At 41.2% G+C, this 18,311-nt stretch overlaps 1 protein-coding gene across 2 annotated transcripts; it reads left to right on the forward strand.

Moving 5' to 3' along the window:
* The first annotated feature begins 1,585 nt into the window (after positions 1–1,585).
* Positions 1,586–17,702, forward strand: wbp1lb (WW domain binding protein 1-like b). 2 transcript variants are annotated; one of them, XM_083921863.1, is made up of 4 exons: positions 1,586–1,897; positions 9,724–9,826; positions 13,212–13,373; positions 14,375–17,702. In XM_083921863.1, the coding sequence occupies exons 1-4, from the start codon at positions 1,811–1,813 to the stop codon at positions 15,220–15,222; spliced, it is 1,200 nt and encodes a 399-aa protein (XP_083777989.1). In that variant the 5' UTR covers positions 1,586–1,810; the 3' UTR covers positions 15,223–17,702. The 2 variants fall into 2 exon arrangements, with proteins under 2 accessions (XP_083777989.1, XP_083777990.1); XM_083921864.1 differs by lacking the exon at positions 1,586–1,897 and adding an exon at positions 7,137–7,256.
* Positions 17,703–18,311: the final 609 nt, after the last annotated feature.

The following is an 18,311-nucleotide window of genomic DNA, read 5'->3' on the forward strand; positions in this document are numbered from 1 at the left end:
TGAAAGCCAGGAATTGGCCCGTCTCAGCTTCAGGGGGGCGGTTTGGAAAATGTGGGAATTGCTTTGGAATGTCTCATTTAAAGGTACCGAAAAAAGTTGCTATCAGGCAGGCTGTATTTGTCCGACATAAATACAAAGGATGCCAAAACACCTTTGACATTGTACAGGTCATTAAGCGTTTTGAGGCCCTTATCTGACCATATGCAAAACGTAGGATTGGTGCAGGAAGGGAGAAACGCATGATTATTCAAAACTGGGACAAGCCGGGCTGCTTCCTGAACTGTATCCAGATTTTAATGGTATCGGTGAGGACTGGGTTAGGTGAGACCTTGTGGGCAGTTATGGGGAGCCGTGAGCAAATCGTAGAGTGCAATGGGCAGAAGGAAGATGTTATCTCAGTATGAGCCCATGGTGGACAGACGTCTGCAACTCCACCGCAGAGCCAATATAAAATTTTATCAGTGTTGCAAGCCCAGAAGTAGTGGCGGAAATTAGGGAGTGCTATTCCCCCTTCAGGTTTAGGGAGTTGAAGAGTATGTTTTTTTTCATACGGGCTGGTTTATTCTGCCAAGTAAAGGCGTTAAGTTGTTGGTCTAGGTTAGTAATAAATGATTTATTAAGACAGATTGGGAGGTGTTGGAAAAGATACAGAAAGTTTGGTAAAATGACCATCTTAATAAGATTATCATGGCCTGCGAAGGACAGGGGGAGGCCCGCCCATCTAGACAAGTCTGACTTGCATTTATCTAATAGGGGGGTTCTTTTGAAAACACCCCCAAATACTTGATCCCCTTGTCAGTTGTTTTAAATGGAAATACGAATATTGAATGTATACCCCGATAGGTGCCCCAACTGATCCAGAATTGATAAAACTGTTTAATAACATTTTTTCATCACTTTATACATTGAATGCAGTCTAGCAAGTGGGGATAACAATAATAACTTTATTTGTATAGCACCTTTAAAAACAAAAGTTTATAAAGTGCTATGACAGACTAAGTAAAAGCACATTCAAATCTATAGACATATATACACATATGTGTAAGTGAAATAAGAGATAGTACAAAAAGACGGCATATGAATAACAAAAAATAAAATGAAATTAAAAGGTGATAGAGGTAAAACGACGATTAAAAGACGACATAACAGAAGAGCAATTCTATAAAAATGTGTCTTAGGAAGTGATTTTAAAGTCACTGGTTCAGAAGCCGTATCTCCTGGGGCAGGTTTCTAGGGACGAAGGGCCCCGCCCGAGGATCTCAGGTTGCCAGGCTCGCATGGGGTCAGCATTAGCATGACAGAGTTGAAATGCATGAAGGGAGAGATGTATGTCTTTTGGACATGTGTTCCCATAATAAACTCGAGAAGAGGCACACAGGAAGACAACAAGACCATGCATTTCAGACGCACCAACCTGTGATTGGTCAGCCTTTCCCAGGCTGTCCAATCGCCGGTTAGTCCGCAAAACCAGTGGCGATTCACGCAACTGAACGCCCATCACGTTGCGCACATGGATCGGGTCGAGGTGATCACGCCACACCCAGCAGACTGAGACAGAGCGCCTGTGCTGGAGGAGCGGCTTGTGTAACAGCTGTATCAGCCAGTGGTACCGATAGCAGCCAGTTGCGCCAGCAGTACCGTGCCCTGATGAAATGTCCAGTACGCAGAGAAGGCGGCGCATGCAGCGGCCTCTGAGCGCGACAGGGGCCGCGAAATAGTTGAGGATATTCGGAGACACTTTGCGAACAACAGTTGTTTGCATGCGTTTGTTTATCCTTTTCTCCGAAAGCTGTGGGTACTTTTTGGAGGGATGAGAGGCATATGTTCGACTCTTAAAATGGGACTGTTTTTGCACGCTGTTGGCTCCGTCACCCCCACCGAGACCGCAGCGGACAGGGTAAGGTTGAGCCGAAAACAAGGCTCTCTCTCAGGACTGTTAGCTGGCTAGTTACCCGGCTAAGTTAGCAAACTGTCCAACAAGACATTTAGTGGCTTATTAAACAACAAGCCCGGTTGTAATTGCAGCATAGTATATATGTTGTAGTGAGGCATTGCCTCGCTTTAACTTGTACTGTGCTGTCATTAAATATATTAGCATGCTTGCTGAGTTCGGTGTCTAGCTGCGGTAGCTAACGCAGCTAACACTGTTGAAGTCAAGGGACGCTCGTGAGTCAGGGCCTCGCTCTGTTGTGTTTATAGTAAAGCGTTGACATTTTGGCCAGAAGTGAGTTGCATAAACAATAAAAGCGGTTCTTCAGGTATGAATGCAGCCACACCGGTAGACCTAACGACAAACACCTATTGGCACATATATTCATCTTTGCCAATTGTCCCATAAGTAATGAACATCAGTGCTATTCTATGTCAAGGTAATGTTAGATGTTATTGTCAGTGTGTTGACAATGACATTTTTATAACCTCCTCCTATAAGTTCACCCAGTCTATGGGAACACACCAATAATCAATTTTAATATGATTATTACTGTGGTACTACTTGTTATGTTTAAGTACAGCTTCTAAGCTTCCTTCTAACTTTATAATAAGTCACACACTAATGTAGACTGCTCCTCTGCAGATAGTGATCCGCTGTAGCATTCATGATGATTTGTAGGGAATCAGAGTTCATTTTTTACTTCTTTGATTTATTGTACTGTAGTTTCCATTTTATAGCAAAATATCCAGCAGTCACTGTTTCACCTTCAGGGAACTCACATTGTAACCCCTGAGGAGGTAGAGATTAGCTCTAAATAATTGTCCATTCTCAAAAACAATTGCACCCGCCAAGAAGGATGTTTTCTTTTCACCAATCTCAGCAGTCTTGATGCAACATGTTTTGGGGACATGCAGTGGTTGCAATATTACATATTGTTGTGTGCATGCATAATTTGAGTGCTGTTATAGTCAGCATATGATAATATTCCTCATCAGCAGCTGACATAGTATAGGGTAAATTTAGTCACTAATTGGTTATATGACTGTTTAGTGAAAACTATCAGGCCACGCTCAGCACTAAAATTGAGCTACATATTGTGTTTATTTCAGGGCATGATGAGTATGAAACTACTAAATAAGAGACATTTATAGCTGTATGTTGAAATGCAGCATATTTGTCATTATGTTGTGTTAAGCATGTTTGACTTACAGGAGTGTGAGCAAAGAGGTGCAGGGACAACTTTCTGCATTCTTGCATCTGCATTTTTGCTGATAAGAGACTCAATAATGTGTGAGAACTACTTATTCATAAACTAGACTAAATTGTTCTTCATGATAATCTAGATTTAGGCCATCACTGGCATCCTTATCGCTGCCATTTCTCTCTGATCAGGAGAAAGTAAAAACACAAAGCAATATGCCACATACCTATTTGCAGTGTTGCCATTGCTGTACATGTGAGCTATTTATCATTCCATTTGTTGTGAGAAAGTAGGGAGGAAACACACTTTCAGGCATTTTTACACTTGTTGATGTTCAATTTTTTACCAAGTGCTGTGCAACATGTCAGAAAGGTAAGGATTGCTTTTAGTGGTAAAATGATTCCTGGTAACATAAGTACAACACCAGTCAAAAGTTTGGGCAAGCTTTTCCATTTAAGTGAATAAAAACACGTGTCCAAACTGGTACTGTATGTCATTTGTTGGTGCATTGAAGGCTGATGGCAGTTGCATCACATGGCTCTGATTTATATGTGCAAGCATCCACACCTCTAAGGGCGCACTCACACTGTCCATCCGTACCGTGCCCAAGCACGGTACGGATGGACAGTACTAAAGGTGTGCGCCTTTAGGTTTCACGGCTAAAGTCTAGTTCGTTTGACCAGTGTGAGTGCAACCGTCTGTTTCGGAGAGGTGGGCTTTTGTAACGCACGTTTGCACATGTACCAGCACATGTACGAGCACAAGCGTGCGCACGTATACGAGCACGAGGCCTACGGCGGTTCTGACGTCATTTTATGCATGCCTGTTCGGACATAGAAAAAAGGACCATGCACGGACATTTAAAACAATGGCGGCGAAAGGTTCCCATTGGTGTGATGCGGAGGTGGAGTGTTTACTGCAGATTTGGTCAGGTGAAAATATTCAAAAACAGTCGGACAAGACGCACAAAAACTCAGAGGTCTATGTAAAGATTTGTAAACAAAGCCACGCATCGCGATGACGTCAATCAATGCATGTGACGTGTTACGGCGTGATGACGTATGGGCAGGCAAGAAGCATTCACTGAGGCCCAGGCAGTGTGAGTACAAACGGGCCTGGGCCGCGGGGGGAGAGGGTGGGGGGGACAAGTACCCTAAAGCACGGGGCACAGTACGGACAGTGTGAGTGCGCCCTAAGACTTCATGTAAGACAGTGTCAGCAATGTTTCATCTGCCAAAGTATTATCATAACCAGTCAGTCTGATCACTTGTTACTGACATTATGATGAACACTACTTATTAACTCTCATCAGCAGTTCACAGCTAAAATTATCCACTTCATTATACTTCAAAAAAGGTCTCATCCACTCCCCAGAACTAAAAAACAAAACAACCCTTTAGTTTTGTTTACAAGGCAGTGTAGCATTTTTTATTTTAAGGTTAAAAAGTTACATAATGTTTTCTTTAAGTAATGGTAATCCTGTATGGTATAGCTTAGAAGTCCATCATGAATGTTCATCTTGACCCTAACTTAGGTGTCTGGCTTCAGGACACCAATAATGTCAGCTTCAACTCTTAGCACTAACAGTTCTGTGTCAATGTTTGATTGTAGTCATTTAATACTAACAGCTTGAGCTTGTCCACATAAACATACAGTATGTCCGAACTCTTAGATCAAATGATGCACCTTGGGTTTGTTGAATTGACCTCCCCAACTTTTAAAAGTGGGATAAGACTTTCTTTGAGGGAATGTATGGCATTAAGGGTTGCATTTGCTGTGTTTTGTTCTGCATAACCTTGATGACAATGAAAAAGCAACTTTCTTTGTTGCAGGGCAGAATAATAAGGGGTCAGTGAGGTCTTTATGTGCATCAGCTATCTTGCCAAGTCCTACATGCCTGAACTAAGTGTATCAACTGACTTTACAGTCGGGGTTAACTATGAACTGTAGCCACTTATCTCCAGGAGTAGTATTCGATGTTCTCCGGGGGATTTCTGAACAGTTCTCATTGTCTGCTCATTTCAACAGCTTCTCATTAATAAGGTTGATTATTTTCTAGTGCAGCAATCATTTCTGGGATGGTAACCAAATCTGCTTTTAATCTGGTAGTATGGCATGAGAGAGCTGGATGGTTTCATTGTTGCCTGTTTGGATGGGAGACAGAGGAATCTAGTCCGTCCAGATTCTTACCTCGGTCACTGTCTGTCTGAGAAGAGCCGGTCAGCCGTATCCGCTCTCTTTCAGATTGTTGTTGTTTAAATTACACATTTGTTACACACGTCAGTTAATTGTGTTAATTGTGTCTGAACAGAGAGTGACAGAGATGACTTTTGACTGGTGTTGTATTTATGTTACCAGGAATCATTTTACCACTAAAAGCAATCCTTACCTTTCTGAAATGTTGCACAGCACTTGGTAAAAATTTGAACATCAACAAGTGTAAAAATGCCTGAAAGTGTGTTTCCTCCCTACTTTCTCACAACAAATGGAATGATAAATAGCTCACATGTACAGCAATGGCAACACTGCAAATAGGTATGTGGCATATTGCTTTGTGTTTTTACTTTCTCAGTAGATGAGCAAGCAGGCTGTCTGTGTCTTCTACTACACACACACACACTCACTCACTCACTCACTCACTCACTCACTCACTCACTCACTCACTCACTCACTCACTCACTCACACACTCACACACTCACACACTCACACACAGATTAGAAACAGCAGAGAAGCATGTTTATATTTTTAGTTGCATGTTTTTTTTCCACAATTGCACATTTTATAACAAATGTATAAGCTGCTTGAAGCTAGCAACATGAAGGAGTCACGGCAGAGTGTAAGAAATGGTCCAAAGCGTGGATTTATAATAACATTGGTGCCACGCAGGCAGGCGTAGAACATTTTTTTCTTTAAAAACCTGTAAACCTTTATAAAAAAGAAAATTGTTCATTTGTGTGTTCAGACTCAGATAATAAAACGGTTGCGTTGACGTTGAAAACCTGTGTACTGTTTTTTTTACACACAGAAAAGAGAATTATTAATAAATAATAAATAATCAGACCGAGCCATGCCAGCATTCGTATCAACAAGATCAAATCTATGCCTGTTGGTTGACAACCTGTCATTTTCACATGCATGTTAAAGATTAGATGAAATCCCTTTGCTTTACGAGGGCCTTTTTCCAAAAGCCAGGCCCCCTTAAGTATTCGTATATCTTTATGCAGCGCAGGCTGGACCTAACAAAGTAGATGGTTATCTGTATCGAATTGCAAAAAGGGCTCAGCCTGCCAAGTAGAGAGCATATGGTAGAGAGTAGTTAGTGAGTCAGTGAAAACACAGACAAAGAGGAGGAACAGAACATCATGTGTTCATTACACAGACAATTAAATCCCTCTATGTTTGGGCTGTTTTTTTAATGTGATGTTGATACGGTTGAAACAGCTGTTGAGAAATGACAAATAGATCAGCTTTGAGGTTGTGGCCTCATTTAATGTCAGCAGATTGGTTTGTGCTGATCTGGTGTTGGACAAATCATTCCTGTGTTACTGCTCTGTCTGGCTTTCTCAGTGTTTCAGTGTTTTCCTTGCCGTTCTCTCCCTGCCTCACACTCTACACACACCTCTCATCACCGCCCTGTACGCCTTATTTTCATGCAGTGGCCCTCCGCTGCTGCTTGGAAATTTCCGTAGAGCAATCCTTGTCCTGTGTGTGTTTGTGTGTGTGTGTGTGTGTGTGTGTGTGTGTGTGTGTGTGTGTGTGTGTGTGTGTGTGTGTGTGTGTGTGTGTGTGTGTGTGTGTGTGTGTGTGTGTGTGTGTGTGTGTGTGTGTGTGTGTGTGTGTGTGTGTGTGTGTGTGTGTGTGTGTGTGTGTGTGTGTGTGTGTGTGTGTGTGTGTGTGTGTGTGTGTGTGTGTGTGTGTGTGTGTGTGTGTGTGTGTGTGTGTGTGTGTGTGTGTGTGTGTGTGGAGAGAGAGAGAGAGGGGCAGGCAGGGAGAGAGAGAGTGCGAGTATGTTTGAGAGCTGTTTGACTTTTTTGTGGGATAATGACCCATGAGGTTGGAAGGACTTGTCTGGGATTCGTGGACCCTGGATCATCATGCCTTACAATCTGAATCCTGCACTGGTAATCTATAGAGAGCAAAACTATCCTTCTAGAGAACTTACTTTGGCTAGCTAATCATTAAGCTAATCTACAAGGAGACACCTGAGGGATCTTCCCTGGAAAAATCCACAGAGTTTTCTCATGAGAAGAATTTGATTACAGAGCTCCCTTGTCTTTTGTGGACCCATCTGATCTGATTATCATCTCGAGTGTGTCCTTTCTTAGCTTGAGTTTTCACGGGTATGACAGTGCTATATGCGACGCATGCCTAATTGATTTTGGATGAAAGTGGACTGTTGAGGCAAACACTTTCTGATATTTAATAGTTCTGATTAGGTCTCAGATAAACATGTACGATGAAATTGTGTGTTAGATCTGCAGCAACAGGCTGAGAAGTTTGTGCTGGCTGCAGTTGAGAAATGTGCACTTGATATGGGCCTCAACCACTGATGAAATTCAAGCAGCTTACCAGTACAAGTGGTTAGAACTTGTTTACTCCAAAGCTAAGTATAAATGTTGGCTACAAGATCTCTGCAGTGTTATCATTATTAATCAAAGATCGGGGCTAGGCATGTTCCTATCTACTGTACTAACTGTACACAGATGCACTATATACTAGTCTTTAGTATACTGTTGTTTTGTAATAAGTATAAGAATTCAACATACATGCTAACAGTAAATGATAGAATACCTGTGCTGCAGGCATCAAATATGACTTAAGAATTCCACTGAAAGTTAAACTTCACAAAGAGAACAATTCTCTCTTTTTTCTTACCCTGATGTTGGGTAAATGATGTTGAACAAAATGACGTTCCCATACAACTAAACTGCATTCACAGTTACGTTTCAAAGGTAAACACCTCACTAACATTGCTACAAAATAGCCTGGTTAGGTTAAGGAAAAGATTGTGGGTTTGTTATATAACAAAATATAATAAGTACGCTTGTTAACAATAACTTTTTGTTTCACACGGGACACGAACCACCATCTACTGGGTGAAAGTCCAACCCATACATCAACCCCGACCTCGTTCCTCTGTGGACCTTGATTAGAAACGTTCTTATAATAAGATGAAAATAAACATATTCAGGGAGAGAAAAAACTTGTCTCTTACAAATGTGAATTGAGAATGCGATTTAGTTGTATGAGGACGTCATTTTTAGAGAGGAGGCTCTGTTTTTCTTCACCTTTTCCAAATCATTAACGGTTTTGCCTCCCATTCCTCTTGTGAATTGCATTGTTGGACAGTTACTGTACATCAACAGCACTCTCAAAAATGTGAGCAACTTGATTTTTGTTGAGCATAATATTTGTGTTGTATTTTTCTGGTGTGTACATACTACACACTATTCTACATAAACCTGTTTAGAAATGTGTATTTATTTATGGAACTAGGGCATAGTGCATGTTTCATGAACCTTTTTGTTTATTTGCACGCACATAAGACTGCATTCAGATAATGAAAAAATAAGAAATATGTCAGGAGGAGAGGTCAAGAAGAAACGATCCTCCCCTCAACCTAAGGAGAAAAGAAAATAACAAAAAAAGATAAGAAGAAAAAACAAAACAAACAAAAAACCTGGAGCTGGTTCACGATGAACTAGCTCCAGAACGATTTAAATAAGAAGTAGGCCTTTTTTTCACAGAAGACATGTAGACATGTCACAGTAGGAAAAGCAAATAAATACTTGTAGAGATGGGACGCTTAAATAGAACAGACACATTGTAAATGTTACCGGTCATGTCACCTGTGCCCTTTGTTCTATGTGACAAAATGCAAAAAACTACTATGAGGTCTTTTTTTTTTTTTAAACACGATGGTTAGTTCATCATGGTTGTCTGTGCTAAGGGGCAAAAGGGTTCTAGTAGTCAACCCCAAAAAGTCCAATAAGATGAAGCTGGAGTGAAACATTTAAATAAAAAATAAAATGAGGAGATTACACCAGGAAAACAACCTAAACCAAATATAGAACAAAGAACTGAAACTGACAATGAGACATTGCAAATGTTCATTATCCAGTGCAAGATAGGTGTGCTGTCTCCGTGCTCGGTGAACACTCGACTGGGCTGTGTAGTTAGAGGCTGAAAGTACATAATGTGCTGTAACCTAAGATCACTTGTCACTCCTTTATTACTCGCTTGTCACTCAGTTGAACTTGTTATGTAGTTTCTAAATGCAGTTGACTGAGCAAATATTTCCCAACCCCATCATTTTTTACTCCTTAGTTGGACTTAATGTAGATTTCAATTCATCAATTTCTTTTTACTGGCAAAGAGTGTTCCTGTTGAGGAGTGTAAATCTCAGAACATACGTAATGTCACCCTGTGTGAGTCAAGGAACAAAACATGAAACACAGTGGGGGGCTCTGTTATTATTTTTATTGGCACTGCACACCGTAACTGGATGCCTCAAGATGATGTTTTGGGTTTTTTTTGGAGATGTTGATCATACTTTCTTTTTAAAGTGACACTGCTTCTCTCTTGCAGAGCCTTTTGCACTGTGAAGGTGTTAACAACCAGAGCTACAGCTGTGAGTCTGGGCACTGCTGTGGGGAGTCTCAGTGCTGCAGCTACTACTATGAGCTTTGGTGTAAGTATCTTGTTTTTCCTTTAATTTTCTTTTTTTTTTTAGCCCACAACTTTCCACACCTTAAACAGGATAGTGAAATAATATCTCTGCCTTCCACTATCGAGGGATGGGAGGACGAACAGAACAAGTGGCCTTGGATAGCGTACAGAAACCTATTTAGCTACGTTATCCATTCTCTTCCTACCAATGCGTTACTTACATAGTAATAAAGTATGGGCAGGTGAAACACAGACAGCTGGATGCTCATGTATTGCAAGACCAGGGCGGTCTTGCAGCCAAAAAGCCACAATATTGTTTTGAGATGTTGTTTATTTCTGTTTCCAGTGCTTACAATCTCTGTTATTGCATATTTCATACAACCACTGAGAAGAGTAGTCCTGAATATCATTTTTGGAACTTCAAAGAGCTTCAGTGAGAAAAATAATTGAATATATACAAAGCTTCTACTTGTGGTGGAGGTGTCTGGCGGACTTTTGCCAGCATTTCGCTCGCTGCATGGAGGGCTCCATTCGTATGCATGTACTGCCCACATTGCAGTGACAAAGCGGCGTTTAAAAGTCTTCAAAGTTTTATTGTAATCAGAGTACCCACACAAATAAATATTTTTGGAATGTATGAACGATTCTCTGTCAAACTTAAACTCTCATTGACTGCCCCCTCACTTCCCTGTCATCTCCTTTATGAATCAGGGTCGGAAGTTGTATTTCAAACAACGAAAAGCAAATAGGCTAAGAAACTGAAACGGAACAAAACTTTGATCAATCACCATGGTAACTGGCTTCGAAGTGTCCGGGTCAGCCCTATAACTGAGTGTAATTTATAATTGACAGTTTTTCAATGTAGGTGGAGAATGCACTCAGACCAGGAAAGACAGGGATACCATCAGTGGAATGCAGGAACACGGAAGAATGTAGAGCTGAAAAAGGTGAATTTCAAACATTATAAACCAAATCACATTTATCCAGACTCATCAATGTCAACACCAGATATCATAAGCTCCCCAAAATGTTTCAAGGATCACACAGAATACCAGTTTCTCTGCAATGGTCCCACTATTTCAGCTGCTGACAGATGACCTGTGTCACAGATTGGATGGGGAGATCAGTGAGTCCTCTCAGTGCTAGTGCAATCTACAAGTGCCCCATACAGAACACAGTATACCATGAACCTGTAAGAAGTTTCATGTTAAACTAAGCCTCGTCCAGGTGCAGAGTTGACGGTTGTTGAGGCCTAGGTACAAAGTGCATCACAACTATGGCGTTACTGACAGCCAGCGCAGTAAAGAAGGTCCCCAACCAGAGCACGAGTACAAACCCCTCAAAAATTCCTGAATGAACACTTGAACCAGTGCAACTAAATATGGAAAAGAAAATGAGGTCAAAGTCCTTGAGATTCAAGGAATTTTGGACCAAGTGTCCCTCAAGAAAGCCATGTCAAGGGGAAGGCTCTAACTCATCTGATACAGCGTGGCCAAAGAAGGTCCCATCCCCTGAAGAGTTTCTCCGGTGGCCAAATGATGATCTCAGACACTCGAGTGACGGGCAGGATGCCATTCTTCCCAGCGGGCAGAGTGGGTTCTGCCTCTAGGTGGGTGAAAAATACATAAACGCATAAATTAGTAGCGTTTGATCTGATTTTATTGTAATATTTCCATTTTAAACAAACTGTAAGCCGTGTCTTTTTCTGTGTCTTTTTACAGATCTGGCTGAGATTTATGTGCCTGGGGCTGCAGCGCTGTAAGCTGGTCATCAACTTACCACCTGGAATTTGACAATGGTTACACACATACACACACAGAACATCTCCAAAAATGTCTGAAAATGTTTTCACACATGTCCAAAATTACAGAGCTGTCTCACGTCCCATTTTTTAGCATGACTCGGGGAGACATTTCTATGTTTTGGCTAAGTTAAAGAGAATACAACACATCTTTTGATTTAATTAAATGCATTCATTTCTAAGGATCCTGTTATTTCATGCTATTTTTGTTTGTATTGTTATTTGTTATTGAATAAAAACATTTTCCAAATGGTTTTAGTGGATGATTTAGACGCTCAATGCGAATAAAAATCTACATACAAATCAAATAAATGAAACCTACTTCACTATAAAACTCATCACCTGTGGTAAGTTAAGGTTAGATAGTTAGGGTTTGGCATTAAAATCAAATGGTTTCAAAAGGTTTGGGTGAGGGTTTTGCAAGTTTTCGCAAATCTAGGGTAACCATATAGATACGACTGTGACGGCATATTGCAGCCTTAAAGGAAAAATGAAGAGCACATTGGAAGTACGGGTGTAAGGAATGATTTACTTGCGTGAGGATTTAATGCAGCAACTAACGCAGGATATCTTAAATTCCTTTTGCCAAGAGTATAAAATAATCAAGTCACTATGAGTTTCTTATAGAAAGGAAGAAAGAAAAAGCATTGGAAACTCACTTTTCACTCTTTTTCTGTTTTTGAAACACACACACAGGCCTCAAATATGCAAACATGCACAAACAGGTCCTACAGTATATACATGCATTAATGGAGAGATGTCTGAGCGATAGGGCTGCCCCATGAGAAGTGCCCAGAGCAGTTTCGGGGTTCAGTGCCTTGCTCAAGGACACCTCTGCAGTGCCCAGGGGGTGAAATGGCACCTCTCCAGCCTCCAGTCCACCCTACTCTCGTGGTCTGTATGGGGACTTGAACTGGCGACCCTTCGGTTCCCAAGCCACAATAATAATAATAACTCATATACTGTAAACTTCATTCATGTATTTGTATGACTGAGCTTGAAACTAGTTATATATAAAAGGACATTTCAGACTTTGAGACCAGGTACTTGATGTGTGGAAGTAGTGGCGTCCCACTCATTTCAGTCACACAGTAAACACAAACCGGGATATTTTTAAAGGCCGTTTTTTTTCTCTCTTCTGCTGTTTAGACTGGATTCTAGTACAGTAACGTCCCAAAAGTAATGCCTTCAATTAGGACCTCATATCATATATCATGTGGAAAAAGCACAGATTGTTCTTAAACAGTCACATTGTGCTGGGATATTTTTTATCACAGTGTATGCCAAAGAACTGCATCTACTAATGAGATTTCTTTAATTGTGTTTTATTACTGTTGTCCTACTCCAAGATTTCAACATTCTGACATTAAGGCCTTCCATTATTTTTTTGCCATTTGTTTCCTTTCAAGGTTGGACCAGAATATTTCCGACCAAATTTACAAATATGTTTCCCAAAGTGAGAAACTGACAGTGCGTTCTTTTTGTCGATATGAGAATGGACTTGGACCTCTTAATTAAAAAAAATCTAACCAAAGATCACATTTACGATCTATCTTGTCGACTGCCACTGTAAACATAACGTGTCCATGTCCTTCTTTCACTCCAGGGTTTTGGTTGGTGTGGGCGATCATCTTCATTTTGAGCTGCTGCTGTGTGTGTCACCATCGCCGCACCAAACACCGGCTGCAGCAGCAACAACGGCAGCACGAGATCAACCTCATTGCCTACCGCGAAGCACACAACTACCCCTCTGTGCCCTTCTACTTCAGTAAGGGCTCCCACTCCACATGATGATAACAATGACAATGAATTACAGTACTGAGTACTAAAAGCTGCACTAATCAACATTGTGATATTAACGATGGACCCAATGACGACAAATAGTGTGAAAGGGGTTGCTTGCACAATTGTATGGCACACCCACAGATAATTATCAGTTGTGATGGCACAACTATGCTATATATAGGTAGAAAGTGCCGTTACGTCCATTCCCTGTGTGCAATGACAGTGCAGAGATGCCAAGAGCTCAGATGCAGAAGACCCATAGACATTGTTGACATTGAAGTTTTGTCCTATCTGGATGACGTTCATTTGGCCACCAGCGTGGGGACATGGGGATACCCAGGCTACTGCAGAAGCACTTCTTGGAACCCAGCGAACTTAATTTATAACCGGTGCACACAGTATATAAATTGTGTGGTCATTAAATCTGTTTGTATATTTTTTTATTGCTTGACCCCATGACTACACCTACCAGCTACAGTGTGTGACTCACAGTACACCTGTGATGATGTCATATACAGTAGCTTCCTTTATAAATTCTTGGAAAGAAAAACTTGGGGCTTAACTCTAAAATAACTTTTTCCAAGAATATTTTTTTCTAATTAGTAGTTTTCTATCAAGCTGCATCAAACTTCACACAGTGTCAGAACCTTCCCTGTTTGCCCCAGTTTTCAGGAGAGGGCCAGCATTGCTCTCTTGGTACCTTGCCAGTGTTGCAACACAGCCTCGCACAGTGCTGCAACGGCCCTCAGCACTGAATTGACCCAGAAATTTGCTTGTTTTGTCACATTTTTCCCACCATTGCTTTGGGAAAGTTTGGATAGTGGTCCGGGAAGTTCAATGAGGTCATACTGAAATGTTTAGGGCTCAGACAGTAATGTTTAATTAAAGGAAAAACTAACCCATGTAAGTGTTGCCTGCCTTGTAAAATGTGTTTAGTTAAAACATTTTCATTGCATTTGCAAATGTATGCTTTTTTCTCTTCAGGGTTTCTGCCAAGCTACCTCCTGCCTGACTATGAAGAGGTGGTCAACCGGCCACCAACTCCCCCCCCTCCCTACAGTGCCTTACACACAGGCCCATCAACAGTGGCTTCTAGTCCACTGGCTCCTGAGCAGCAGGAGGGACACTGTCCAACCATCCAGCCCACTCCAGTGCCCCCAGTCTCTGATAGTCTATGCTGCAGACCCAGCATAGAAGAACCACAACCTCCCATCTTAGACTTAAGGCCAAAGCCTGACAACAAGCCCATGCAGACAGCACAAGAGTCAGGCATGATACTGCTGTCAGATGGACTTAATAGGGAGGGACTTACTAGCCAGGGGAAAAGAAGTGGAAGTGGGGACGACTCCTGTAAGGACCCCCTGCTGAAGGACCCATCCGAGGGTACTGCTGAGGACAAAGACCGACTCCCCAATGGAAGGAGGAGGCGATTCACAGGGGACTCTGGGATTGAGGTGTGTGTGTGCGGCACACGTGGGAGCAACGGTTGTAGTGGAGCTGGAGGGACAGGCCAGGAAGGCAAGGAGTTGAGGGAGCTAGAGAGCCTTCTGGGGCGTGAGGGAAATGATGAGGAGGAGGAGGAGGAGGAGGACGAAGGGGAGGAGGCAGGCGACTTCTGCGACAGCTGCGGCCACCGAGCCTCCTTCAGTGTGGACGAAGAGCAGGCGCTGGGCGGGCTGGACAGGCGTGTCACACGCGGCCTGCCGGGACCTCCTCAGCCAGCTCACCAGATAGGCAGTGCCTCACTCCACCCCCCAGTGTGCCTCCTCCTCCACACCATCAACGAGCAGGAGGGGCCGCACCACAACACCAGCACTGAGCCGCAGGGCTGAAACACAGTCAGCACACCGGCGTGTCATAGAGGGAAGGAGAGAGCACTTGAGCCAGAGCATGGAGGCATATGCTTTCGTATCTGAGCAAGTGTTTTATTTCTAAATACTTTCTGAGTGAGTATTTTTCATGAATGTGTGCATCTTAGATAAAACAGGTGTGGGAGCAGGAAGTGGAATCAACCAAATATGGTTGATATCCAAAGGTTGCTCCTCCCCACACTGGAACAGTGGCCTTAACCTGTGTATTTTGGGTTATGTTTGGGCAGTGCAAGCCCTTTAACAGCCTGTGGCAATGGATGTTTCTCACACTGCACACACACTGTGCTGTGACGTCAGGACAGGACGTTCACTGCCCAGGGTGAATGCAGCTCTCCTTGCAGGGTGCTTGTAACGATTCTGCAAAACCGTTCTCTGCAGGCAGGAAACTACGTAGTTAAAAAAACCACAGCAGGAACATTTTGTATGAGTGCAATGTGGATTTATCACAGTATGTGCTTATGCAAACTGATACTGTACAGGGACACAAGAACAAGACTGTGTTGGACGTCTAGTTAGACTCATACTTCTAAAAGTGCTTTTTCAGCTATTAAAAGCCACTCTGCCTTGTTGTGTCTGTTGTTGTTGGTCTCTTTCTGTCCCACTGCTGATAGAGAAGTATAAGTGCATTTACAAATCTTGCTAGCAGTTCCTATTTTGCACAATGTGTATTTATCTCTTAGCTATGAAAAAAAAATCAAGACAGAAAATTATTTTGTTAATTCAGTCTTAAATTGCAGTACATGATTTAGTGTCTTATGGTTCCGTTGCAACATCTGTAAGAAGTGGACCTCTGTGGATTGTCAGTTAGAAAAGCAACAGATTCATCTTGTACACAATCATTGATAAAAGAATGTTTGTAGTGTGTGCCTGCCCCCTTCCCCAAGAAAGGCAGAACTTTGATGAACAATAAGTTTCAGTGAAAGAGAAAGCAGTTACCAAAACCAAAAAAAGAGTATAAAGCTTCTTAGTGATAACACCTGAAAATGGGCAACGTCAGACCTCAAACCTTTGTGCCACTCACTTCAGTAGATTACCACCTTCACCAGCTATACATTATAAAACATTTACACTGTTTTTATTGGAATTTCATAGTAGCACAATTTGACCGCGCTTCTGCTGTGGTTTGAGAGAGGAGACTCCTTGATTCCTTCCTCAAATTTATATGAAGGCGATTATGGCCTGTTAACATCATTAACAGTTAAAACCTGTTGCATATGTTTTTGGGGACTTGAGTTTGAATTAATGAATTTAGTTTATATTTTTTGGAAATCAAAACAAAAACAAGCAGAGTCAGCCAAGTTGATAAAATAACAGTTGCATAGATGTCCCTGGTTATTATTAATATCGGATTATCTACAAACACGAGTTTGCACCACAAGATTTATACTTTTTTTTTTCACAATCACAAAAAAGTATGTTCACAAGCAATATTTATAATGGTGCACTGCGAATAGAAAACAAACACCACATAGTTCGGTTAACTTCTCTGGAAGACTCATCAGGTTGAAACATCTTTAAGAGCCTAAATGTTTTTAAACATATCCTTTTAATCAAGATCTTACAGAAGCTGTAATACAGTAGATGTTCATTGCTGATGAGTGTGGCATGAATTAGAACTAATTATATAACGTGCATGCTGTGAGAAACATTGACGAATTAAGTTAAAGTTTAGTTTCCCCACACAATTTGGTGATGCTACATGTCATTGCATCATGCACATATATATCACATTTTCTCAGAGCGCCCTCAACAGTGCACACATTGCAATGTCTTCAAAGCACAAAGGTGTCAGCCATTGGTCTTACAGATTTCTAAATGCACCCTAAAACAATCGAAACAGAAGATGTCTCTTAAAACTTCTAGCACAAGTTAAATTGTAACGTGAACTTTCTGTATTAGCTGTAAGATGATTTTATCTTACCCATCAACGCCTGAATACACTCTAAAGTGCTTTATATGTTAATGCTTTTTGTGAGATAGAAAGTTATATTGTGTGATTTGTGGTAAATGTAGTACCAGGACGAGCTATTTTTCATATCAGCTGAAAAGAAATGATTATTGAAAACCACTTTATATTTGAAAATGTGTAAAATATTCTGTAACATGTTTGCGAACCAAATAGTTACTTTCATATTTTTTATGAAATCATTAGCTTTATTGTTATGGACAGTTTTCCTTGTCATTATGGGTATTATTTTTTTCTGTTAAGAAAAGATTGAACGTCTTTGGAGAGACTTATCCTTAAGTTGTGTGAAGGTTAATGACTAATAATACAGTAGATAACTTGTTAACAAGATCAGGGGCAGGGATCAGGGATCTTGCCAAAGACACATTTCTTTCTTCACCAGTGTATGTAATTTGGTTTTTGCACATATTCTTTGAATGTTCTGATCATAAGCCATTTATTACGACCTACCAAGCTGGATGTATGTTCAATAAACATGCCCTTTTAAATTCAAGCTGACTCTTTTGTTGTCAAGAATGAGTGAAGTTTCATTTTCTTTAGTGTTGGGGGGGAAAACTACTTGCACTTCTCAATATAACATACATTTACAACATTTAAGTTTTGCAAACTATTGATTTCTCTGTAAAGCTTGTGTTTAAATGGACTTTAAATCAGCTTCGCTGTAAATACAACAGTAAGAGACAAAAGGGCTGCAGAAGATCCACCAGAGCAGCTTCAAGTGGCAACTGTTAAGTTTCATTCTGCCAAACATATTTTTGCTAAGACAGTTTTTTCTGTGAAAGGAGAAGTCCTGGAACTTGCTATCTGATCATTTGCTATTTGCTGCAAACTTTAACTTTAAGGGGGTTAGCAAACGTTTACTCATGTCTAGTAATATGTAGCTACTACTACTAAATGTGTTTTATTGTATCTTGTTGTACTAAGTTGATCTTCTTTTCACCTTGTGCTTTATTGTTTATCTCTGTACTGTTTGCCTTCTTTTTACCTCACTTTTATATAATCTATTTCTGCACAAAAGCCCTTCTAGCCCATCTATAAGCACTATGATACTTTCATTGGTGCTGTTCTCAGTTTGTCCACACTG

The sequence above is a fragment of the Echiichthys vipera genome (genome assembly GCF_963691815.1).
Source record: "Echiichthys vipera genome assembly, chromosome: 2".
NCBI classification, from domain to species: Eukaryota; Metazoa; Chordata; class Actinopteri; order Perciformes; family Trachinidae; genus Echiichthys; species Echiichthys vipera.

Excerpts from the sequence above, each read along its gene's own strand:
- wbp1lb (XM_083921863.1), top strand. The coding sequence starts at position 1,811 with ATGAGAGGCATATGTTCGACTCTTAAAATGGGACTGTTTTTGCACGCT. Across the intron at positions 1,898-9,723 it reads CCGAGACCGCAGCGGACAGG|AGCCTTTTGCACTGTGAAGG; the intron begins GTAAGGTTGAGC and ends TCTCTCTTGCAG. Across the intron at positions 9,827-13,211 it reads CTACTACTATGAGCTTTGGT|GGTTTTGGTTGGTGTGGGCG; the intron begins GTAAGTATCTTG and ends CTTTCACTCCAG.